The 26,090-nt window shown below is 44.4% G+C and overlaps 1 protein-coding gene across 3 annotated transcripts in view; it reads left to right on the forward strand.

Moving 5' to 3' along the window:
• LOC146829915 (butyrophilin subfamily 2 member A1-like) overlaps positions 1-26,090 on the forward strand; it is a 193,064-nt gene that overhangs the window by 125,746 nt on the left and 41,228 nt on the right. For all 3 annotated transcript variants that reach the window (XM_085604184.1, XM_085604186.1, XM_085604185.1), the window contains one exon: positions 2,828-3,109. In XM_085604184.1, coding sequence (XP_085460310.1) covers positions 2,828-3,109 — 282 coding nt within the window. The remainder of the gene's footprint in view (positions 1-2,827; positions 3,110-26,090) is intronic.

Here is a 26,090-nt window from a genome sequence, read left to right on the forward strand (position 1 = left end):
AATAATAATGATTTAACAAATCTCAGATCTAACTACTCACACTGCGTCCCCCATTACCCTGTCACATTTGAAGGTCCTTTGGCTTGCCAAATATGCAGGTTTACATGCCTATCACCAACCCTACAGCAAGACTGGACAAGGAAGACAGTCCTCACCACATAAACAGGCACACAAAGTCTCTACTAAGCCCTCCCCCTCCAGACCTGGGTCCTTCAATAAATCACAGCAATGTCCCTCTACACTCAAATGCATTTACATCAATGCCAGGTCAATTCCCAAACATTTTTTGGAAATTTGGGACCTTCTCACCCCAACGCAACCAGATTTGTGTTTCATCACAGAAACATGGATACACCAGTCAGCATTGCCCTGTATACCTATAGCATTGTCAGAAAATTAGAAATTAATAAGGCAAGACAGGGAACTCAAACCAGGTGTTGGAATAGTTGTAGCCTTCCGGGACTCCCGTAGAGTTGAAATTCTTGACTCTCTACTCACTAACTGGGCTGAGCTGATTACATTTAAATTCCATCCCCCAGACTGCAACTCCTGGAATCGCGCTCTTATTTACTGCCCTCTGGGACAAAGAATTTCAGCCCCAAAAAAACAAAGCGACTAGCACCCTATGTACTAGATACACAAGATTGGAGACTTTAACTACCATGCCGATGTTACCACTGAGCTTGATGCTTAACACCACATCCCACAATGCCTTCTTTTTTTTGCACAATCTTCTAAAACTCACAAAGTCACAGGCTGACTTGAATTCCACCATATTGTAGAAGGGGCCATAACCTGAGAGTCTGGTCTCCGGGCTCTCTATGGACACCATACTCGCATTGTATGACATTTGTTACATTTACTTGAAGTTTTGCATTTCCCAATGTTCCGTGCTGAAAGAGTCTTGTAAATATATGATCTCACTTTTATTTTGCCCTCACATTAAAACAGTCGCCCAGGACACTGGCAAGCCAAATTTTCTCTAAAAGTTTAATTTTGTGAGATTTTCATGTGATTTCATGAACGTTTTTCTACCAGCTCCCTTACTGAGGTTATTTCAGGGAGACTAAAGGCATAGGGCCCGATTCACAAAACTAACTTAAGACAAAATCCTAAACTTACTACCATTTTCGTATTCACGGAAGGCACACAGGGGCATATGTATCAAGCAAATTTTTAGTCGCAAACGCTGCGATTCGCAAAATACAGCGTTTGCGATTAAAAATTCGCAAAACGGGATGTATGAGCCACATCCCAACGCAAATTTAAGGAATCGCTAATTTAGCGATTTCTTAAGTTTGCGTAGGCATTTAAGAAATCGCAAATTGCGATTTCTTAAATGAAATGTAACACTCACCAAAGGATTGCGATTAATCCTTAAGAAATCGCAAATTACCACCAACTACTAGTTGGTGTTAATTTGCGATTTCTTTTAAAAATGCATGTTTTGTAATCTTACAACGTGCCACGTGACGCACATACATGCCCTTAGGGCATGTGTGTGCGCCATATGACCACACATGCTAATTTCAGGGGTGTATCAGGGTGTCATCTTGACACCCTTGCACCTTTGAAATTATTCTCAAATTGCGATTAGCAAATTGCTAATCGCAATTTGAGAATTACTTTACATACATTCCTATGGGTCTCCTGGCCCATAGGAATGAATGGGCAGGTATTCCTTAATTGCGATTTCGCAATTTGCTAATCGCAATTAAGGAATTTTAAGAAATCGCAAAAAGTTTGCAATTTTTTAAATACATCCCGTTTTGCAATTCTCAAATAGCGATTCCTTAAAAATCGCTATTTGAGAATCGCAAATGGTGATGTTGATACATATGCCCCACACTCATTTTGGTATTCACAGAAGACACTTACTCGCTTCGGTATTCACAGAAGTTAGGAGTCCTAACTTTAGGACTCCTAAATGCCTTCTGTGAATACCGAAAGTCTTAAAATTAGGATTTTTCTCAGTTTAGGAGTCCTAAAGTTAGGACTCCTAACTTTACTACTACTAAACTGAGAAAAATCCTAATTTTAAGGCTTTCGGTATTCACAGAAGGCATTTAGGAGTCCTAAAGTTAGGAGTCCTAACTATACTACTACTAAACTGAGAAACATCCTAATTTTAAGGCTTTCGGTATTCACAGAAGGCATTTAGGAGTCCTAAAGTTAGAAGTCCTAACTATACTACTACTAAACTGCGAAAAATCCTAATTTTAAGACTTTCGGTATTCACAGAAGGCATTTAGGAGTCCTAAAGTTAGGACTCCTAACTTCTGTGAATACCGAAGTGAGTAAGTGTCTTCTGTGAATACCAAAATGAGTAAGTGCCTTCTGTGAATACCAAAATGGTAGTAAGTTTAGGATTTTATCTTAAGTTAGTTCTGTGAATCGGGCCCAAGGAGTGCACACGATGATGGGTAAGATTCAAAGGGTCCTTCTAGATGCATTTGCCCTTTGGCCTGATTCCTGTTGTGGGTCACTTGGTTCACCTTAGTCTTGGCACGAAGGGATCGCAGTTGTTCTTGGAGAGATACCCGCGTCATGGGGATGAATTCTACGCTGTCTGTTGGTGTCTGTGGCTGGCACGGGGTACTGGGCATTGATGTGGCTGGTATTAAACAGTGGACGATGGAGGTCATTGAAACATTCTAATTATCTCCATCAATATATATTTGGAAATTTGCATCAGGCAGGCATGTCCATACTGGGTCCGCCTCATAGCCTTATTCCGTTAATGTGAAACTGCTGTTTCCATCACAAGGTGATATGCAACCACTGACTGAATATGACTGGGTTTCTTTGCTTTCCTTCCACCTTGAAGGCTTCGGCTCCATCCCCCACATCCATGTTGATCACAATGACGACGGAGGGATCCGGGTCGCGTGTAAATCTTCAGGTTGGTATCCAGAGCCGGAAGCCATGTGGCAGGATGTGAACAAGAAATCCTTGCCACCGCTCACCGAGACATGGGCTGCAGATGAAGACGGCTTGTTCTACGGGGCCATCACCATCGTCATGAAATCAAAATCCAACCAGAATGTGTCCTGTTTGATGAGGAACCGCCTCACTCAGCAGGAACAAGGCGTGCACATCTCTATGGCGGGTAAGGCTTCAGAAACTGATATATGCACCTGAACTGCATTTAGTGACTGATAGAGGTTTGCGAAGTTCTAATATGACCACAGTACCGAGGGCGGGATGATTGGTGGGAGGGCGGTATGGAGGTGAGCTCTGACCAATGGCTTCTGGACTCCAGGATTGACAAAGATTTGAATATTTGACTTTAGTTGAGTTCTTATTCTTTTTCATGGAATCGTCAATTGTTGTCATGAGTGAGCCTATTGTCTACTACAAACTCTTCCTGTGAGTGGGATTAGTTGGAAGGGGTGGTTCTCAGAAGGCTTCTGTCGCTCACACCAGGCACCATGGTCCAGGGTATAAGGTGGGAACTGAACCTAACCTCCTGGAACTTGCTGGTGGTTGTTTAATAAATTCTCAGTTGAATTTGAAGCCTCAAAGGTCGCCAAACTGTCATGGGATGAGATCCAAGGCAGAATGAATAGTCTAAGGGACCTTAAGAACCTACGTTCAGACCACAGTACAATCGTAGCCTGGCCCCCCTTTACTGGCATACCAGTTTTAGAAAAGTATGTGGCAAAGGCTGCCAGGTTGCTAGACTCAGCCTACCTGAGAAAGAAACTGTCTATCAACTTTTCATTAAGCACACTGGGTCCTGACGTGGTCTTCCCCTACCTGGCACATTTACCCGATACCCGTTTGCGGAGTGAATCTTTAAGAGAGTGGAATGCAACCCGATTTACTTGTCCCACATTTGGTGTTCCATGATGCAGGATGCTAATGACTTTTCCGTTTGTCTCCTAAAGGTAAAATGTTCCTTGTTACACATACTGTTGAGGAAAGTTACACTAGATACAGTAACTCTATTAACATCATTCTGGAAGAGCATTTCCCCAGGAAAAAGCTTAAGATCAGAAGTACACCCTCGGCCCCTTGGTTCAATGAGGAGCTGAGAGGGCTGCGTTTAGCCCACCGGCAGTCTGAGAGAAGGTGGCGTAGGGCCTATCAAGAATCCGATAAAATAGCCTTAAAATTAATTCAAGCTCAATATAAACAGGCAATCAAGGAGGCCAAGGCACAATTCTACGCAAGCTCCATCTTACAGGCATCCAATAGTTCCAAGGCTCTTTTTAGTATTGTCAGAGATCTTGGCAATCCTGGCTGCCTGGCTAACAGAATCCATCCATCGCAGAACCTGTGCAATGAGGTCGCCTCCTTCTTTACCGACAAGGTCACTAAAATCGTAGGCGAACTTGACTGCAGTTCAATGGATATGATACCCATCAGTGAGGCTGTCAGGACAGATACCTCTCTGATCTGATTTCCACCCCCCATAGAGGAGGCCTTTGGCATCATAGCTCAGCAAATTTCATCTGGCTCACCTCTTGATCCCCTTCCTCATAAAATGTGGAAGGAGGCTGGCCGCAGTCTTTTTCCTGACCTCTGGCATATTTGCTGCCAATCCTTGAATGAGGGAACAGTACCAGACTGTTGGAAACAGGCGATAGTCACCCCCCTGTTGAAGAAGCCCTCTCTTGACCCTAAGCTACCCGTTAACTTCCGTCCCATCTCTCTACTGCCTTTTCCAATCAAAATTCTGGAAAAGGTGGTTAGTAAATCCCTGTCTAACTATCTGGAAGCGAATCAACTGCTGGACAGTGACCAGTTTGGTTTCTGACCGGGACATGGAACGGAAACTGCCTTGACAACGGTAATGGATGAACTTCGTATGCGAGCCGACAAAGGAAAGTCTTCAGTACTTGTGCTGTTAGACATGTCGGCCGCGTTCGATACAGTCAGCCATGCTGTACTGTTGTCAAGATTGACAGAGCTGGGGGTCAAGGGAAGCGCCCTGGAATGGATGCGCTCCTATTTAGAGGGCCGGCAGCAGGCAGTCATGATCACTCCCTTCACCTCCCCTTGGTCCCCGGTCCGCCACGGTGTACCCCAGGGCTCGGCAATCAGCCCGATCCTTTTTAATGTATACCTAAGTCCACTGATCCCCATTATAAAATCTTTCGGGATCAAAGTGGTTAACTATGCGGACGACATTCAATTGTTGTTCTCCCTTGAAGGGAAAGATTCGGTTTCTATAAGTTCCTTTCAGGAATGCATGGGGCTGGTCGTAGACTGGCTGAAGACCAACTCCCTGCAGCTGAACGCCGAGAAAACGGAGCTGCTGCTATGTCATGCTGCCAGAATACCTCACCCTCTTCTGGGTGAGTTCAGGCTCCGACCAGAGGATATCCCTATAGAAGCTGCCAAAACGGTCCGCAATCTGGGGGTCATGGTAGATGAGAATCTCCAGATGCTAACTCAGGCCAACAAAACCATCAGCACCTGTCTTTCCTTGCTGAGAGCCCTCTGCCAAATTCGACCACTCTTACCTAGCGAGGCAAGGCCTTTAGTGGTCCAGAGTGTAATCCTGAGTAGACTGGATTATTGTAACTCCTTGTATCTGGGTGCTCCCCAATACATTGTGCAGGGGTTACAACGAATCCAGTCTATGGCAGCCAAACTGGCACTGAATCTACAGCGCGATTCCTCCGTGCAACAGGCACTGAGGGATCTGCATTGGCTACCTGTAAAAGACAGAATCACTTTTAAATCCCTGGCACTGGTCTATAAGGCCCTACACAATACTGGTCCGCTTCCCCTGCGAGAGCGCTTCTCATGGTATGAACCTAAAAGACCTCTCCAATCATCCAGTCAAGGCCTAGCTTCCATCGCTAAAATCAAACTAGCTAGGATGGGAGGCAGGGCCTTCAGCACGGCAGCCGCACGTCTCTAGAACAAGATCCCCCAGGACTTAAGGCTGGCCGGATCCTTGATGGGGTTTAGAAGAGGCCTCAAGACCTGGTTATTCGCCTTGGACAGACAGCAATCCCTTATTTAGCTGAATTGACTACTCAATATGTTTCTCCACCTTTGTCTCTGAGCGCCAGGATGCACTATACAATACAATACAATACAATACTTATAGAATGTGATTTTTATATTTCTAACCAGATTACGTTTTTAAGACCTTTGTTTGCAAAATATAGAGCAGTACAAAATGCGTTACCTCAAAGTGGCTGTAGGAATTGCTTATTTTACACAGTCTGTCAAACAAAATTTTAAGGGTGGGCTACATTAGGGCAGATTATTCATGGAAGAGTTAGGTGGGTTTTTAATCATTTTTTACTGTTTTTACTGTCTTAGTATGTTTTATGGACAAATGTCCCAATAAACTTGTTTTCTACCTACCTTTCAGAAATATATTTGGGATTATGTGAGGGAGGAATTTCCAAGGATTAATTTGGATCGGTGGTTTATTCTTTTGAGGGACATGAAAGTTTTGAACTCATAGTATCATTGTGAGACCAAACCAAAGTCAATCGGCAGACTGAAGGAAGAAGCGTCAGTGGGAAGAGTGTATCATAAATGGGAGATGGGATGAGGGGCACCAGTCCATTGGAGATGAGATCAGAATCTCTCTTCTATATCCCTTCTGACAACCCGTGAAGCCATGTCTAACTAACAATTCACAAATCTCCAGACCAAACCCGGTAACGGATGAGAAGTGAAGTTTTCCTCTCAGAGACTTAAGCTCCACACAGACCTTACCCTGCTTAGCTACCAACCCACACTGTTTGCACCTCCCATGTCTGGCCAGGAATCACACTGTTCGTAATTTACGATCCCTTAAAAACATCTAACCATCCCCAAAGGATCATCAAGGGATTGATGACTAGTCTCACCTAAGACAAATCCTATGTCAAAAATATATGGCACCTAAAAGATTTCCTATGTCTGTCCCCCAGGGTGAGTCTGCCTCAATGCTTATAAAGTTTCTTCTCAGCTCATCCTCCTCTTTTTAAGGATACCCACATCCCGTATCCAGCAATCAAGAGTTTACATAAGGAATAAAGTCCCCTCGCCATACATTCTAAGGATATTGCAAGTCACTGAGGACATTCTTAACAATATAGAGGAAGGAGGTACTTTATCCCATATAATACATAGTCATAGAATCACCTTTCCCACAAACCATATAACATTTTGGTACATGCCTCTTTCAGAAGGATAGAGCCTGTTTGCAAACATGAAAATATAAAAATAGAACCTCAAGTGCAGTGATAATGACCATTACCAAGCTCGCCACACCTAGGGACCTCACCCATACTGCATTGACTATGAAAATGAACAAGCTTCCAAGCCTCGGCCCCACCCATTCATACTACAGTGATGAGGACCAGTACCAAGAAAAGGTGCCTGAAACTCAACTCTGAGATAACAGAAGTCCTCATCCTTGGCTCTACCCCCTCGTCATGGGACGACACCTGGTGGCCCCCGGTTCAGTGACTAAATATCTAGGGACATAATATAGAATGCCCAAAATATCGACGCCAAAATATAGAAGGACAGAATATCGACTCCCTATCTACAAACAGGTAAGTACCAAAATATCGATTCCAAAATATAGAATGTTAAAATATAGTTAGCTAAAATATTGAATTTTTTAAATGTATTAAAAATAATATAAAAGTAATTAAATATTAAAAACAATTAAATAAAACATACATATTATAATATAAAAAAGCTTAAAATGTAAACATAATAAAAGTAATGTAAAAAAAGTAGAGCTTTTGTTGGATAGTGAGAGCGTAAATATTACTATTCCCACTCCAGTGAGTGCAACAGTAGGAAAACGTTGGATAGCATAGGGGTAAAAATTAATATTCCCACTCCAGTGAGTGCAACAGTAGGGAAAGCGTTGGATAGCGTAGGGGTAAAAATTACTATTCCCACTCCAGTGAGTGCAACAGTAGGGAAAGCGTTGGATAGCGTAGGGGTAAAAATTACTATTCCCACTCCAGAGAGTGCAACAATAGGGAAAGCGTTGGATAGCGTAGGGGTAAAAATTACTATTCCCACTCCAGAGAGTGCAACAGTAGGGAAAGCGTTGGATAGCGGGAATGGAAAAATTACTATTCCCACTCCAGTGAGTGCAACAGTAGGGAAAGCGTTGGATAGCGTAGGGGTAAAAATTACTATTCCCACTCAAGTGAGTGCAACAGTAGGGAAAACGTTGGATAGCGTAGGGGTAAAAATTGCTATTCCCACTCCAAAGAGTGCAACAGTATGGAAAGCATTGGATAGCGAGAGAGTTAAAATTACTATTGCCACTCCAGAGAGTGCAACAGTAGGGAAATTGTTGGATAGCGGGAAGGGAAAAATTACTATTCCCACTCCAGTGACTCCAACAGTAGGGAAAGCATTGGATAGCGTAGGGGTAAAAATTACTATTCCCACTCCAGAGAGTGCAACAGTACAGAAAGCATTGGATAGCGTAGGGGTAAAAATTACTATTCCCACTCCAGTGAGTGCAACAGCAGGGAAAACGTTGGATAGCGTAGGGGTACAAATTACTATTACCACTCCAAAGAGTGCAACAGTAGGGAAAGCGTTGGATAGCGGGAGGATAACATTTACCATTTCCACTCCAGAGAGTGCAACAGCAGGGAAAGCGTTGGATAGCGGGAAGGGAAAAATTACTATTCCCACTCCAGGGAGTGCAACAGTAGGGAAAGCGTTGGATAGCGTAGGGGTACAAATTACTATTCCCACTCCAATGAGTGCAACAGTAGGGAAAGCGTTGGAGAGCGTAGGGGTAAAAATTACTATTCCCACTCCAGTGAGTGCAACAGCAGGGAAAACGTTGGATAGCGTAGGGGTACAAATTACTATTCCCACTCCAAAGAGTGCAACAGTAGGGAAAGCGTTGGATAGCGGGAGGATAACATTTACCATTTCCACTCCAGAGAGTGCAACAGCAGGGAAAGCGTTGGATAGCGTAGGGGTACAAATTACTATTCCCACTCCAGTGAATGCAACAGTAGGGAAAACGCTGGATAGTGTAGGGGTAAAAATTACTATTCCCACTCCAAAGAGTGTAACAGTAGGGAAATCGTTGGATAGCAGGAGGGTAAAAATTACTATTCCCACTCCAGTGAGTGCAACAGTAGGGAAAGAGTTGGATAGCGGAGGGTAAAAAATACTATTCCCACTCCTGAGAGTGCAAAAGTATGGAAAGTAATGATTTAAATTTAAAATAGGATTACATTAATTATCAATACCAATAAAAAGTTAATTAAAAATAATTACCAATTAATAACAATTAATTACCACTGAAAAATATTAATTATCAATTAATAGAAATTATTTACCAATTATTACAAATTAATTACCAATTAATATTTAATTATTAATTATCAATACACATAAATAAAACAATTAATATTTACTTTATTACAATTAATTTACTTCCCACCCAATTCCCCTATAAACACACAACCCACTCCAAATAATAGAAAATACAATTAACATTATTATCAATTAATCAATTGATAAAAATAATTTTGCAATTAATAAAAATTCATTAGCAATTCATACAAATTATTTACCCATTAATACAAATGAATTACCAATTAATAATTAATTATCAATTAATTATCAATACACATAAATACAAAAATAATTATTTACTTTATTACAATTAAATTACTTCCCACCCAATTCCCCTACAAACCCACAACCCGCTCCTAATAATAAAAAATACAATGAACATAATTATGAATTCATCAATTAATATAAATTAAGTTGCAATTAATAATTAATTATCAATCAATTAACTAAACATATAAATATAATTAATATTTAATTAACCATAATTAAATTACTTCCCACCCTATTCCCCTATAAACCCACAACCCGCTACGGAATGAAATTACGCAAAAATTAAATTGCATAACATTCATTTGTTTAAATAAATTAAACATACATTACAAAAATAATACATACTTTTAACACATATACTACCATACATAACATTAAAAAAATATCGATATTATGGTAATCTATATTTTAAAATTGGATATTATGGAATTCTATATTTTTAAATTCTATATTATGGAAATCGATATTTTGTACCCCAATTTCGATATTCTGACCTATCTATATTTTGATAATTCGATATTCTGTCCACTCTATATTTTAACTTCGATATTCTGGGCAGTCGATATTTTGGAATCGATATTTAGGGTGTTTACCGTGGCTCCCTGCCCTCGTAAACTCCCTCACCCTGACAGACCATGCACAGAACCTCGGCATCATACTTGACTTATAGCTCACGATGAACCACCAGATCAACGCTGTATCCTCGGCACGATTCGACACCCTCTGCATGCTCCAAAAAAATGTTCAGATGGGTTCCATCCGAATCCAGAAAAACGGTCACAAACGCCCTCAACACTAGCAGATTAGACTAAAGCAATGCCCTCTATGCCAGAATCAACAAGAACCTCCTCCTCAAATTCCAGACTGTCCAGAACGCGGCAGCCAAACTGATCCTAGACATCCCCGTCAAAACCAACTCATCCAAAACCTCGGCGATCTCCACTGGCTCCCCATCGTAAGAAGAATAACTTTAAAGCTCCTCACTCATGCATACAAGTCCCTCCACAGCATCAGATCAGCATACCTAAACAACCACCTCTACATCCACGCACCCAAGAGACACCTCTGATCAGCTGACATCTCTCTGGCCACCATCCCACGCATCTACAAGGCCAAGAACTGGAGGAAAGTCCTCCCCTTACCTCACAGCCAAGGCCTGGAGCAACCTCCCCCTCCACCTCCGGCAAGTGCCTACACTGCCCCAGTTCAGGAAGGACCTCAAGACCTGGCCCTTCGGATGACCCCAGCATTCAACAGATGTGAGAAGTTGGCCTGATATATGCTGTCCACTAGTTCTAGTGGGCACCTTGTATCAGTCCAGAAAAACCCTTATGGTGATAGGTTAAAGACATTGGAGTGTAAGAAAGGCACACTGATCTTTATACTACTTAAATGATTTTAATGAAGGGGTGCTTCCGAAAGGGGGCTGACTGTCTGGACAGACCCTGAAATAAATTGCAGAATAGTGAAAGTACGAAACCTTGCTTCGGAGCAACCTACCCATGCAGCTATTGCTGACAAATTTTAACAATTCTTTATGTTTTCTAGTGATCATGTAACAATGTCTCAATTATGCTCATTGATTAAAACACACAGTTTTACTTGAATATCATAGTTTTCAAACTGACAATTTAATCAATTGTTGCACATCACAATTGTTTTAACAATAATACTAATGTCAGATATTGAACACATTCATGTTCGCCCAATGCATTTCGGGCCTTTTAGTGGCCCTTCTTCAGGGGAAGATCTAAAAACAAATCAAAGAGATACACACATTTAAACATCGGTGTGCAAGAAAACAGCACTTCATGATACAATCGTTTATATACCAGAACTCAACTTATTATATAAATCATGAGAAAATGTCCATCCTCAAAATCATACAACATAAGAAAATGAAAGAGAACCCCTTAAAAGCCAATCACCCGGTGTGGTGGAATGTTGACGTAAAACAAGCGAACCGAAAAAGTACCTGATCGCCATTAATCAACCGTGCTGGGAATAAGAAATAGAAAATACGCAACTTTAGCATAAACTTTTCTACAGGGATTTGAAAGAACAGAGATGACTAAATTAATATCCCTCAAAGCCACTGACCTGTAAAGTGAAACGAATCCACGTGTACTATACCAGCCTCACGGGATCAAACTGTAAGAAAAAATAAACTAAATTGCCACTCTGTTGGTAAACTCAAAAGTCTACAAACCAGCTCAACATCTCCCGAAGAGCAAACGCTCACCTTCTTACAAAACTATCATAGCCAAACGAAGTCACCGATGCCTCAGCTGTACCAGAAAGTCAAACCGGCGTCTGCCTTATACGGAAGTAGCGTCATAGCTATAGAAAGAGGACTGAAAATCGCATCTATCTTAAGTTTGCACTCCCGCCATGTTAGGAAAGAAAGAATCAATCTCGTAAACGCAGCGACAACTGCTATAGATGTAGAAGGCCCGAAGGATGACCGGAAATGACTGAAAAAGTGCGTGTCTGCGTGAAAAAAGAAAATAAAAATACACATGAGTGTACATAACACAAGTGCCATTCATAGTAAAAATCATGGACATTCATATAACTGCAGTCGGTATGTCTCCAACAAAGTGCATAACATCAGTTTAAAGGAAACATCCTAAATCAGCTTTATCATTGATCCCAAAAGGATCTTGCGTATTTAATCTCCTGATCCAAAATATCTCCCTCTGCAGAAGTGTTTTAGTTAAGTTTCTACCAGGGGTGGGGACCATTTTTTCAATCACTTGAAATTTGAGTTGGGAAATGGAATGTTTACATGTATTCCAATGTACTGCTAGACTACTCTTGGGGTTGGTGTTTCGAATCGTGCTTTTGTGCTCCGAGATTCTGGTTTTAATCTTTCTTTCTGTTTTACCTATATAGAGAAGTCCGCACGGACATTTTATAGCATAAATCACATTTTTAGAATCACAAGTGGAATTATGTCGCAATTTGATAGTTTCACCCGTCGAGGGGTGATGTACTACATTCCCTGCAATTACGTTGTTGCAATGTACACAATTGGAGCATCGTTGCGTGCCTTTGAATTCTATGACATTGGTTTTAGGAGTGGTAGATAGGATTTCTTTGATATTCTTTGATCTTTTGTAAGCAAATAAGGGTTTTTCTGGAAAAAGATCTTTAAAATCCTCTTCACTTTGTAACATGTCCCATCTATTCATGATGATCTGCTTAATTTGTCTGGAACTTGTGGAATACTTAGACACAAAAACTTGTCTGGTAGAGCGTTTTTTAGGTGTAGATTGCAATAGACTTTCCCTGGTTCTTTGCTCAGTTTTTGTTATGGCATCTTTCAAAGTCTCTTCCGGGAATCCTTTGGATAAATATCTCTTCCTCATGCAATCAATATTAGTTTGAAACGTTTGTTCAGACGAACAGATTCTTTTGGCGCGTAAAAACTGCGAAAACGGAAGATTCTTTAGTAAATTTTGTGGGTGGAAACTTGTGAATGACAAGGCGTTGTTTTTATCAGTTGGTTTGTGGTGAATTTCTGTGTGAATAATACCATCTGTTATTTTGATCAGTACATTCAAAAATGATAGTGAATGCTCACTAATGGTGTTAGTAAATAGAATGTTTTCATCTTTATGATTGAGTTGGGATATCTTCCTTTCCAACAGTTCCGAGCTGTTTTTCCAAATTAAGAAAATGTCATCTATGTACCTCACGTACAACAAAATATTTTCCGTCCACTCTACGTCGCAATAAATATGCTGGTCTTCAAAATGGGCCATGTAGGTATTCGCGTACGCGGGTGCTACCTTGAGAGTAAACAACATTTTCCTGCTAGAAATGCTGCACTTTTATTTGCACCATAGCTACTTTGAGTGGAACAACCAGTATTATCTACAACTCAAAGGCACATCTATGGGTAGAGTCAAGTGCAATTAAAGCATGTCCATGACAAAAATGTTGATAAAGTTACACACATCAATCACGGGTGGCTCTAAGCCCTATCTTTATGGTAGAGTTAAGTGCAAAGACCAAATAAGTGTGTACTCAGGTGTAGGGAGCTGGCTTACCTGTCCGTCGTTGTAACGAGCGTGACGGGGGACGCGGAAGCCTGCCTTTCAACTGTGTGCGTCCCCCGTCACGCTCGTTACAACCAGGAAGAAAGTCCGGGGTAACGACGGACAGGTAACTTTATCAGCATTTTTGTCATGGACATGCCTGCTAAACGGTATTGGTTAATCTACTTTCCATCCCAGTAGCAGCATGGCTTATTCCATTCTGTAGTTAGTCAATACATCTTTGTCTGTAGATGGGTTTTTAAGTCTTTAGAGTTATACAGCTTGGTGCACATACAGTTGAATATACCGTCTTCTGCTGTATTTGGCATTAGCTAGTTTTTTCTCCCTTTCTCTTTGTCTTCTAGAGCGTTGCCTCACGCCCTGAGTTGTAGCCAGGAGTGTAGGTGCATCCCCGACTTTTTGCGGGTAAGGAGACTATGCAGTCTGCACGCTTGACAAATGTTTATGTACGAGACATTTGTATTAGTTTAAAGGAAAAAGAGTAGTTTTGTTCAGCATATTCATGTATTATTGTTTTTGTTTTACCTTCAGGTGATTAAGTCACATCACTACGGTGCCACATATCCACGGATAAGTAGGAACTTCTGTAGGTTGTATCGTTCCTTTTATTTCACTCTTTAGTCACTCACGATCTTGCAGTAGTGTTACCTTTTGGTCCTGACGAAAGCCATAGTCATTGGGTAGACACAGGTTGGCTGAAACATGTTGACCCACGAGGGCGTGGCCCTATAACGTTTGTGGACACGCTCCCCTCACAATTTCTGCTGTTTTTAGTTTGGTGTCATTGGATACAGAATAAAATTTATTTTCCAATGATGATCAATTTTAAACCACTTTCTTCTACACACTGCATCTAGATTCACCACACTTATGACAGCTTTCTCAGTCTGAGTTAATCTACCCTCCCAATTACAGGAATCAAAACATCCCGGAGCTCCTCCTTATTACAGTAAACAAAGGAGTAGCAGCTCTATAACTACACCAGGTGTAGTTATGGGAGGTCCCAGATGATGAAGCATGCCACTTCGGTGGGTGATGGGACTTGGCCCTCTTTATGAGGACTCTTTTCATTTTTTGAATGTGCTGACCTGTCATTTCTTTCCTTTTGAATGTTTGGCTTAGACCCGCAGACTCTTTTTGTTGTGTTCATACCCAGCATAACCAGCATGTGCTGTGGATGACAAATAATTAACAGCATGATGTAATGTATTTATTGCGTATAGAGACGTGGACACTCGTGGTGTTGTGGATTGGGGAATTACATCTTTGTCCATCACGCTATGTGTACAATGAATACGTGAGGCCTGTGACCTGTGTGAATAAAGTTCTCACGGGGGGGTGTTGTGTGGAGGACACGCTTGGGAGACATGACGATCTGTGGCATAAGAGATGAGAGGAGAGTTCTTATTCTTAAAGTAATGCAAGGGGGTGTAGAGGAGTGGAACGATAAAGTATGTTCTACTCTCTTTCAGATAATTGTTCACTCTCGGAAACCATTCAGAGTACTGAAGTATTAAAGGCGACTGGCCGTTTCTCAGTAGAAGGTAACGAATCCCCCAGTTGGGGGTAGACCAAGAAAAATAGCCAAGGGACCAACACCCTGATGAATGCCTGCACGACTCTTATGAGCGTTTGATTTGGGCAGAAACATGTTGGTAATAGCAGCAGGGATTTAGGGGCTTTTACCTCCCTAATAAATCCCGACCAGTTACTTTTAACCCTGTCAGGGGGTGACAGGAATAAAATTTAAGATAGTCCCCTCCTAGACAGTTTTATTATATATGTCTGCACTTTTGTGGTCCCTCCTTTAGGGAATATTGTCCTTGTTCTGTTTATTGTAGACACTATTTGTTCTATTTTGTCAAACCCCTTTTTTCTGTTCTGTTACCTCACCACTTTATTCTTCATCTTACAAAAAACATTGCGCTCCGCCCACTGTGTTGGTCTGCACGGGGGCGTTCGACGCGGCCCAATGATGAAGCATGACACTGCAAAGTGTGTGAGGGCAGTATTTTAAGAATAATGTATTTTCCTTCTAAATAATACTCAAGGTTTATGTGATAGTAGGGATAGTATTGTGCTCTTCACTATCATAATAACCGGTGATGAAAAAATTCTGTGGAGCTTTTCTCTGTGTAGTGAGTTTAAGACTTTCTATAGCCCTGGCATCACAAAAATGGACGCCACTGCCACAGACACGGGTCTGGCCTCCTGCTGATGACCGAAACTCCGGCAGGGGAGGCCTGGAGAATAGGTTTCCTGTCGAAGGGAGGTGTGACCACCTCCCCAGACAGACAGATGTGTATTGGTGCTGTGTGGGAGCACTCTCTGGTGCTTTGAAGTCCTGACCTGGGGGCATGTTTGATATCCCTGTGAATAGCCCAGTTCAAACAGGTTGCAGGGGCTACCTGCCCCTGCTCTGGTGCGAAACTGGACAAAGGAAATGGGTTTAAAGACCCATCTTTCCAGGCCCACCCATAGGTGGGGCCTTAGAGTTAGTCCATCCCCTAAACTTACTATAAGTATAGGAATCCAGTCCCTAGGACTTTAGATTACCCTGGATGAAACTCTGCAACATATATCCTGGACCTTCAATATTATACTTTAACTAGAAGACTGAAAAAATCTCCCTTGGGATCAAGGAGTGACTCCCCTGCTTGGCAGACACCAAAGAAGCAAATGACCGGTCTGCATCGCTGAAGCTCCCGCCGGACGCCGAATTCTTTGCATCACCAGAGGTGGATTTCCAGACTTCTCCGAGGCTACCCTGAGTCCACAGCAAAGCTGAGGCCCGTGGCTATCGTGGGTGACGTGGAACTGTGACCCCTGGACACTGAACTTTTGCAGCAACACTATCTTCCTGGTCCTCCTCGAAGTTGTGCTTTGGGCTCCGAGTAGCCCCAGCCTTGAGCACCTCCTGCACCGAAGATTGTTGGCCTCCACTCCACGAGTGACCCGTGGGCCAGCTTCAAGTGCAACCGCTCAAGGCTCCAGACGGGCCCTGACTTATCCTTGCTGGGTGAGTTCCTCAGACCTTGCCGGTCTGCACCGCAGTTCTTTCTCTGAATTCCAGTGACTTGCCGTTGTCAAGGCTTGTGGGGTCCATTCTGGTCGCTGACACCGCAGTACTCGACAGACTTCGTGGTACAGCTCGAATCCGGCTCGTGGACTTCGTCGACGCCTCCTGGAACTCGTGGCTGAAGAGTCAAGACACCAATCAACTCACCTGAAGCACCCAACATCTGTGGGCATTGGTCAATCCTGCCCTTGGTCACTGGCTAGTGACCCAGACTCTGTCCCCTCTGCTTTCAGGTTCCTTTCATCCTAGATCCAGGCTTGGATCTCTCCGGACACTTCTCCTCTTCACGGCAGCAGCAGTTCTTTGCAGGCTCCCATTGAAATCGACGACGTGACCCGACACCAAAAGACACCTATGCACCCAATTTCCCTGGGAGCAGGTAACTCGAGTACACCGGTGCTCTCGTGGGTGCTAGCCCTAGAACTTCTTAAGTCCAAAAGGGTTTGGTCCTGACTCGATTAGAAGTGTCCCTAATCTTTAAATTTCCAACCGCGACATTGCCCATAGAAGATAATGGGAACCCGCGGTTGTGTTTACACACTGCATACAGTCCCCGTGGGTCCCCTGTGTCACTACCTTGGGTGGTTCCTTGGGGTCCCAGCGATTCTACAGGCTATAGGCCTAGTGTCTATTCAAGTTGTGGTTCTTATACCACTTTTTTGGTATATGGTTTAGAACTCCCCTAGGGCCCAAACGTCTATTTGTGCTATTACCGATAATTGCTGACTTGTAAACTATGTACTTCGAACTCCGGTCTCATAAAGAGACTAGAGGGGTGTGTTTTATCTTAAATACATATATTTTGAATATATACCTGGTGTGGTTGTCTTTTCATTTGATCATTCAAGAGATTATAGACTGGTAAAACAAGCTGCTTTACATTCCTTCAAGACTTACCTTGAAGGCTGCTCTCCATAGCTACCACTAGGATAGCTTTCAATAAAGGTTGTCTTTAACCAATCACCATAAGGGTTTTTTTTGGACTGATACAAGGTGCCCACTAGAACTAGTGGACAACACATATCAGGCCACCTTCTCACACCTATGTCCTAGGTACATAGTATACCATATACTAGGGGCTTATAAGGCACTCCAGAATCCAATTAGGAATGTACCTAATGGAAACCATTTTAGAGAGGAAGCAGCTAAGCGGGGGTCCTGATTAGCAGGGCCACAGCCAGACTAAGGTCGAAAAGCACAAAGTGGGAGGTACCCATGTGAAGCAGATCCTACTCTCCTACAATGGAGCTGCCCCACCATCAGCACCTTGAGACCATTGCAGGTGAGTAGCTGCGCTTCACAATTCCATGACTGATTGATTGATACCAAGCTCGCTGCACATAGGGATCCCACCCATACTACAGTGACGAGGACCATTAGGAAGCTCACCGCACCTAGGGGCCCAGCCCTGCTGCAGTGAAGAGGACCATTAACAAGCTCACCGCACCTAGGGACCCACCGATACTGCAGTGACGAGGATAAATTAACAAGCTCACCGCACCTAGGGAACCACGGATACTGCGGTGACGAGCACCATTAACAAGTTCATCACACCTAGGGATCCAGCCATGCTGCAGTGATGAGGACCATTAACAAGATCACCGTACCTAGGGATCCAGCCATGCTGCATTGACGAGGACCATTAACAAGCTCGCTGCACATAGGGATCCAGCCATGCTGCAGTGACAAGGTCCATTAACAAGCTCACCGCACCTAGTAAAACACCGATACTGCAGTGACGAGGACCATTAACAAGCTCATCGCACCTAGGGACCCAGCCATGCTGCAGTGACGAGGACCATTAACAAGCTCGCTGCACATAGGGATCCAGCCATGCTGCAGTGAGAAGGACCATTAACAAGCTCGCTGCACATAGGGATCCAGCCATGCTGCAGTGAGAAGGACCATTAACAAGCTCGCTGCACATAGGGACCCAGCCATGCTGCAGTGACGAGGACCATTAACAAGCTCACCGCACCTAGGAAACCACCGATACTGCAGTGACGAGGACCATTACAAGCTCACTGCACCTACATTTCAGATACACTTAAAACATAACACTACACCCCAGTCCTCTTTTGTTATAGGAACAATTTACAAGGATACCAAGATATCCTGTTTCACAGCCTCTTGAAGGGCCTGAATTCTAATTATCCTCAAAACACTCCATGCAGCACTTGCTTCATCAAGATCGGGAACCCACTTGTCACCTAGCTTGCCCCATTGAACGCCGTCTGGTCTTTTGCCTGGAAGTTCCTTCCTTTAAGCTTCCAGCTCACGGTAAACGTAAATGATCATTTGCACCTGTGTCTGCAGGCTTTATCCAAGGGGTAGGTGAGAAAATCCGGCCTGGATCAAGAATCCTCGCCCACCATGTGTCAGGATCCGAGGGTCCCCCCCCGTGCCCGACATGCCTGGCCCCAACATACCCACACCTTAAGCCTCGATAGTACGCCGATTTGGGGCGTTTCCCCAAGGCCTATGGCATGTAAGTCTGCATGCCGGAGGAGGCGATGTAACCGAAAATCCAGTTTGTTTAACCGGGGTTGTCTTTTAGCCTCTTGTGATGATATCTTTTGTGCTGCAATTATGGGACATGGAGTCCCTCATAGTCTTGATACCTGGACAACCTTAAGTTTTCTTAACAAAAAAGTATATTTATATTAAGCCAAACGAGTATTAAGACTTCATACGTCTGCTCATTAGCAAATTTACTGAGATCTAGAAACCCTCCAGAAAATTTCTGGGTAACATGGGACAGAGCCCTCTTTTTAAACTTTTTACATGTGCCACTAGCCTTTGTTTTTTAGATTTTTTGGAAAATAATGGATTTGTGTGGAGGACCGGTACTCACTAGCGAGGAATTGTGTATCGCATTTTTTATTCTGTGTAGGATTTTTATCAAATTCACATTGTCTCCCACGGATAGGCTCGCGGAGATGCTTTACGATTGACTGCAGGAAGGCCCAGGCCCAGTTTTTAACACACAGGCAGGTATAGAATCTTATGATGGAAAGACCAAGTGTTGCTACCTTCTGCTTAATGATCCCCATGGGATATCGTCGTTTAGACCGTGTCAATCAGTTTGGAGTCGATACACCCATCGGATTCATTTTATTCAACTCTTTTCAGCATAATATGTCTCCCAGTGAAGAAAGCTTGAGAGTGCAAAAATGTATTTACTTATTCATACATTTTATAATGTGCCAAAAGGAATATTTACTAATATTTTGTGCCACGGAAGTGATGCAAATCCGTACAAATTGTTTATTTGAAACTTGCTTTCTAGTGCAAAATTAGCCAGATGACAAAGTCCAGATGAGACCGAATATTCATTACAGGTCGAACCATCGACAATCCCCGCCCCCTTTGGTTGCTTTGCACTTTCACCTCACTTGTGGATATTGTGTAGATGCGGATATTATCTCTATTCTGGACTATTCTAAATCATTGGCCAAACTTCCCATTTAGTAGAGTCTCTTTTGTATGTGTTGTTGTGTAGATGTTCACTACTCAAGCACTGTGTCATCTGCACTATGATCACACTGTATAGTTCGCACCTTGTTCTTAACTACGGGTGGGTGAAACATTCTGTTCCGTCCGCATAATTAGTGGAATTTTGGCAACTCAACAGTACTCTTGTAAAACAGAGTTCTGGGCAAATCCGGCCAATTGTGGCATGTCAGAATTATTTTTCTTGCATGCAGCTCCAGCATGGTAAGCTGGCTAGCGAGAGTTGGCGTCACCTAGCATTGTTTCTAGTTGCTGGAAGGACACTTGTTGAGATTTTCCTAATGCGGGCAGTCGTGGCCATTTGCAGTATGAAGACTGCCGCGCAAGTAGAAAATCCACTCCAGTGGCAGCAAAATCAACTCAAGTAGCCGCGGCCTCTGGTGCACTGCGTGGTGCAATTTGTACTGATTTTCAGCGCGGACCATACTGCCAGCACTAAATCACAGTGTGAACAGCACAGCGTGCCACCAGTTGCCAGACCTCCATAGATTCTGCGAGTTCCACCTATTCCTAATGAGGCAAATTCATGAACTTTGGAAACTAGGAAAAAAGAGAGTCCTGCCCTCAGCGCTATTTATCTTCCAAAATGTCCAATAAGGATTGATTGATCTGATTAAGCTGGACACCGCGTAAGCATACAAGGTGTATTCAGTTAAATGAGTCCTACGGACAGTCGCTGTATTGTAGCGTGTTTACCCTCGTCCCCGTGGGCAGAAAGGGTGGTCCTTGTTGTATTTATAGATTGGTCTCCCTGAGCACAGTCATGTGGTAGATGGTGGCTTTGAAGGCTCTGACTGCATCCTCTGTTGTTCAGCGTGAGAAAGGTCCTTTAGGTGAGGCCGGCATTTTGTGTCTTTCCTCATCACCATCAGTGGGGCTTTTAATGAGCTGGGAGCAGAAAGCTCTCACCGCTTTGTGCTGGTGTGGTGGGTACTCCAGGCTGGAGGCGATCATGCTGTGAGGAGCATCACTCTACACAAATGCTGTGTCTAGAGAACAGCCTGAAGAGGACACTTGAAAGAGGAACCACCCCAGACTGTTTCTGGGAATGCAGCAAAGAATCCACCTCTCCTGTCTACTTGACCTGTATGAAAGTCGGAGCCACTGACTCACTTGTTGTTAGAGCTCCATGGTTTTTTGAAGTAAGGAAGGGAGACATCATTGGGTGTTTGGCCCTGCTGAAAGAGCCTGCATCTCTGAAACAGAAGCTCATTGAAGTCAACCTGCTGCAGAGAAAATGAAGGAGCCTGCCAACCCTGTAGAGATGTTTCTGACCTGATGTAGCACTGCACTTTGACCCCTGGTACTGTGTGGGTCTGCGTGGCTCTGTGTGGGTCTGCGTGCGTCTGCATGGGTGTGTGTCTACATGCAACTGTGTGGGTCTGCTTGGTTCTGTGTGGGACTGCGTCAGTCGGAAAGGGTCTGTGTGGGTCTGTATGTGTCTGCATGGGACTGTGTGGGTCTGTGTGGGTCTGCCTGGGTCTGCATTGGTCTGCGTGGGTCTGTGTGGGTGTGTGTTGGTGTGTGTGGGTCTGTGTGGGACTGCATGGGTCTGCGTGGGTCTGTGTAAGTCTGCATGGGTCTGTGTGGGTCTGTTTTGTCTGCATGGGTCTGCGTAGGACTGTGTGGGTCTGCGTGGGTCAGCCTGAGTTTGCGTGGGTCTGTGTGGGTCTGCGTAGTTCTGTGTGGGTCTGTGTGGGTTTGTGTGGGACTGCGTCAGTCGGCAAGGGTCTGTGTGGGTCTGTGTGTGTCTGCGTGTGTCTGCGTGGGACTGTGTGTGTCTGCATGGGTCTGCCTGGGTCTTTGTGGGTGTGTGTGGGTCTGCGTGGGCCTGCGTGGGTCTGTGTGGGTCTGCGTAGGGCTGCATGCACCTTGTTTTACCAGTCTATAAGCTCTTGAATGAGCAAATAAAAGGAAAACCACACCAGGTATATATTTAAAATATATGTATTTAAGATTAAACAAACACCCCTAATCTCTTTACATGGCTATAGTTCGAAGTACTTAAGTTACAAGTCAGTAACCCACAGTAATAGCACAAATACACGTTTGGGCCCTAGGGGCGTCCCAAACCATATACCAAAAAAGTGGTATAAGAACCACGACTGGACTAGACACAAGACCTAGAGCCTGTAGAATCGCTGGGACCCCAAGGAACCACCCAAGGTAGTGACACAGGGGACCCACGGGGACTGTATGCAGTGTGTGAACATAAACCGCGGGTTCCCGTTAGCTAATATGGGCAATGTCGGAGTTGGAAATTTAAAGATTAGGGACACTTAGAATCGAGTCAGGACCAAACCCTTTTGGACTTCAGAAGTTCTAGGGCTTGCACCCACGAGAGCACCAGAGTACTCGAGTTACCTCACCCAGGGAAGCCTGGTGCATAGGTGTCTTTTGGTGTCTGGTCGCGTCGTCGATTGCAATGGAAGCTGGCGAAGAACTGCTGCTGCCATGAAGAGGAGTAGTGTCCGAAGAGATCCAAGCCTGGATCTAGGATGGAGGGAACCTGAAAGCAGAGGGGACAGAGTCTGGGTCACTAGCCAGTGACCGAGGGCAGGATGGACCAATGCCCACAGATGTCGGGTACTTCAGGTAAGTTGACCAGTGTCTTGACTCTTCAGCCACGAGGTTCAGGAGGTGTCGACGAAGTCCACGAGCTGGATTCGAGCTGTTCCACGAACTTTGTCGAGTGCTGCGGTGTCGCCGACCAGATTGGACCCAACAAGCCTTGGCAACGGCAAGTCACAGGAAATCAGAGAAAGGACTGTGGTGCAGATCGGCAAGGTCTGATGGACTCACCCAGTGAAGGTAAGTCAGAGCACATCTGGAGCAACCAGGAAAGCCCAAGAAGAAAAGGAGTTGCCTTTGTGGGCACCTGCTAGCTAACGGGCTAGTGATAGCGAAGGAGCCTCGAGCGGTCGCACTTGAAACTGGCCCACGGATCACTCGTGGAGTGGAGGCCAACAATCTTCGGTGCGGAAGGTGCTTAAGGCTGGGGCTACTCGGAGCCCAAAGTACAACTTCGAGGAAGTCCCAGAAGATAGTGTTGCTGCAACAGTTCACGTTATCCAGGAGTCACAGTTCCAAATCACCCACGATAGCCACAGGCCTCAGCTTTGCTGTGGACTGAGGGAAGCCTCGGGGAAGTCTGGAAATCTACCTCTGGTGATGCAAAGACTTCGGCGTCCAGCAGGAGCTTCAGTGATGCAGACCGGTCATTTGCTTTTTTGGTGCCTGCCAAGCAGGGGAGTCACTCCTTGACCCCAAAGGAGATTTCTTCAGTCTTCTAGTCAGGATAGAAAGTCGAAGGTCCAGGATTTGCATTGCAGAGTTTCGTCCAGGGTAATCTAAAGTCCTAGGGACCGGATTTCTATACTTATACTAAGTTTAGGGGATGGACTAACTCTAAGGCACCACCTATGGGTGGGTCTGGAAAGAGGGGTGGTTACACCCATTTCCTTTGTCCAATTTCATGCTAGAGCAGGGGCAGGTAGCCCCTGCAACCAGTTTGAACTAGACTATGCACAGGGACACCAAATGTGCCCCCAGTGCAGGACTTCAAAGCACCAGAGAGTGCTCCCGCCCAGTCCCAATACACATCTTCCTGTCTGGGTAGGTGGTTACACCTCCCTTCAACAGGAAACCTATTGTCCAGGCCTCCCCTGCCGGAGTTTCGGTCAGCAGCAGGAGGCCAGACCCGTGCCTGTGGCAGAGGCATCCATTTTGTTATGCCAGGGCTCAGGAAAGTCTTACCGGGTTTGACCAGTGTGAACATGTCTCTCCCTCTAGAAGGGTGGAATGCTACCCCCGCCACCAGAACTGGCGGGGGGTAGTATTCCAAGATGTTTGACTCCAAACACGACATGTTTTGATGCAGCCATTCCAAAGTTAGCATTTGATGCGAGGTTATAATGCACTTAAGAGTATATGGTATGGCTGTATCACAGAACAGCCATAAAGAAGTATTTCCGAAAGCTGCAGAGGGGCACAGCTCATGCTTGGGCACCCTCTCACACAAAACCAAGCACTCTGCCTTCAGGATTGTCAAGGCCTGCCATAGGAGTGACTTATAGGTTTATATGTTTATAGTTTGTATATCTGGGTTTCCAGTAGAGCAAAAGTGCGGCATGCTCTGGACGTGTTTTTGCACCTTCTTAAAATTTGTGTATTGATTTTGGATTTGGTGTGCTTAACTGTGGTCAGCCGTACGTTCTTTTTGTTTATAGGTTTATATGTGTCTGTATATATAGTGGATATAGGTAGCCTATATCACTGTAAGGGGTGCAAACACCACCTTACCCCGGCTGCAGTAGCAGACCTGTGGTGTCATTTTGGAGTGCTTCCGAGGGGTGGCATAATACATGCTTCAGCCCTTTGTAGGCCTCTGAGGTACCTATGTCCTAGGTACATAGTGTACCATATACTAGGGTCTTATAAAAGCACTCCAGAATTCAATTAGAAATGTACCTAATGTACATGGAAACCATTTTAGAAAGGAAGCAGCTAGGCTGGAGTCCTGATTAGCAGGGCCACAGCCAGACTAAGGTCGAAAAACAGTGAAACACCAGCAAAAAGTGGAGGTACTCATGTGAAGCAGATCCTACTCTCCTACACACACACCCCAAACGCAGGGACTATAAACTAACCTTGACCAGTTGAGTCTTCATGTTCTAAGTGGAAATACCTAGCGAGTCCATCTGCATTGGCATGGTTACTCCCAGGTCTATGTTCCACTGTAAAGTCCATCCCCTGCAGGGAAATTGACCACCTAAGCAGTTTGGGGTTTTTACCCTTCATTTGTTTTAGCCATAAGAGGGGCTTATGGTCTGTCTGAACAATGAAATGAGTACCAAAGAAGTATGGCCTCAACTTCTTCAGAGCCCAAACCACAGGAAAGGCCTCCCTCTCAATGGCTGACCAACGTTTCTTTCTAGGGGTCAGCCTTCTGCTTATGAAAGCTACTGGCTGATCCTGACCTTCATCATTCAATTGGGACAGTTCAGCCCCTACCCCCAATTCAGATGCATCAGTTTGGACAATGAACTTCTTGAAGTAATCAGGACTCTGCAGAATGGGAGCAGTGCACATGGCCTGCTTCAGGTCATCAAATGCCTTTTGACAGCTAGCTGCCCATTGAACATTGTTGGGCATTTACTTAGAAGTTAAGTCATTCAGGGGTGTTACTGTTGATCCATACCCCTTGACAAATCTCCTATAGTACCCAGTCAGGCCTAAGAAGGCTCTCACCTGAGTCTGGGTGGTTGGAGCAACCAAGTCCATTTTGGTCTGGATCTTGCTCTGCAATGGTTGAATCTGGCCTCCACCTACAAGGTGGCCCAGGTACACAACCTGACTCTGCCCTATCTGGCACTTAGTAGCCTTGATAGTGAGGCCTGCCTTTTGCAGGGCCTCCAAAACATTCCTTAGGTGGACCAGGTGATTCTCCCAGGTGGAGCTAAAGACAGCAATATCATCTAGATATGCTGCACTAAAGGCTTCCAGACCTGTGGGAACTGTATTCACCAACTTTTGGAAAGTGCCAGGTGCATTTTTCAGACCAAAGGGCATCACCACAAATTGATAGTGCCCACTAGGGGTTGAAAATGCTGTCTTTTGCTTTGCATCATCAGCTAACCTGATCTGCCAGTAGCCAGCTGTCAAGTCAAATGTGCTACGGTACTTGGCTGAGGCCAAAGTAACTATGAGCTCATCTGCCCTTGGTATTGGATGGGCATCGGTCCTAGTGACTGCAGTGAGACCCCTGTAGTCCACACAAAACCTCATCTCTCTTTTTCCACCAATGGTGTGAGGTTTTGGCACAAGGATCACTGGACTAGCCCAAGGGCTAT

Source organism: Triturus cristatus, chromosome 5_1, assembly GCF_964204655.1.
Source record: "Triturus cristatus chromosome 5_1, aTriCri1.1, whole genome shotgun sequence".
Classification (NCBI taxonomy): Eukaryota; Metazoa; Chordata; class Amphibia; order Caudata; family Salamandridae; genus Triturus; species Triturus cristatus.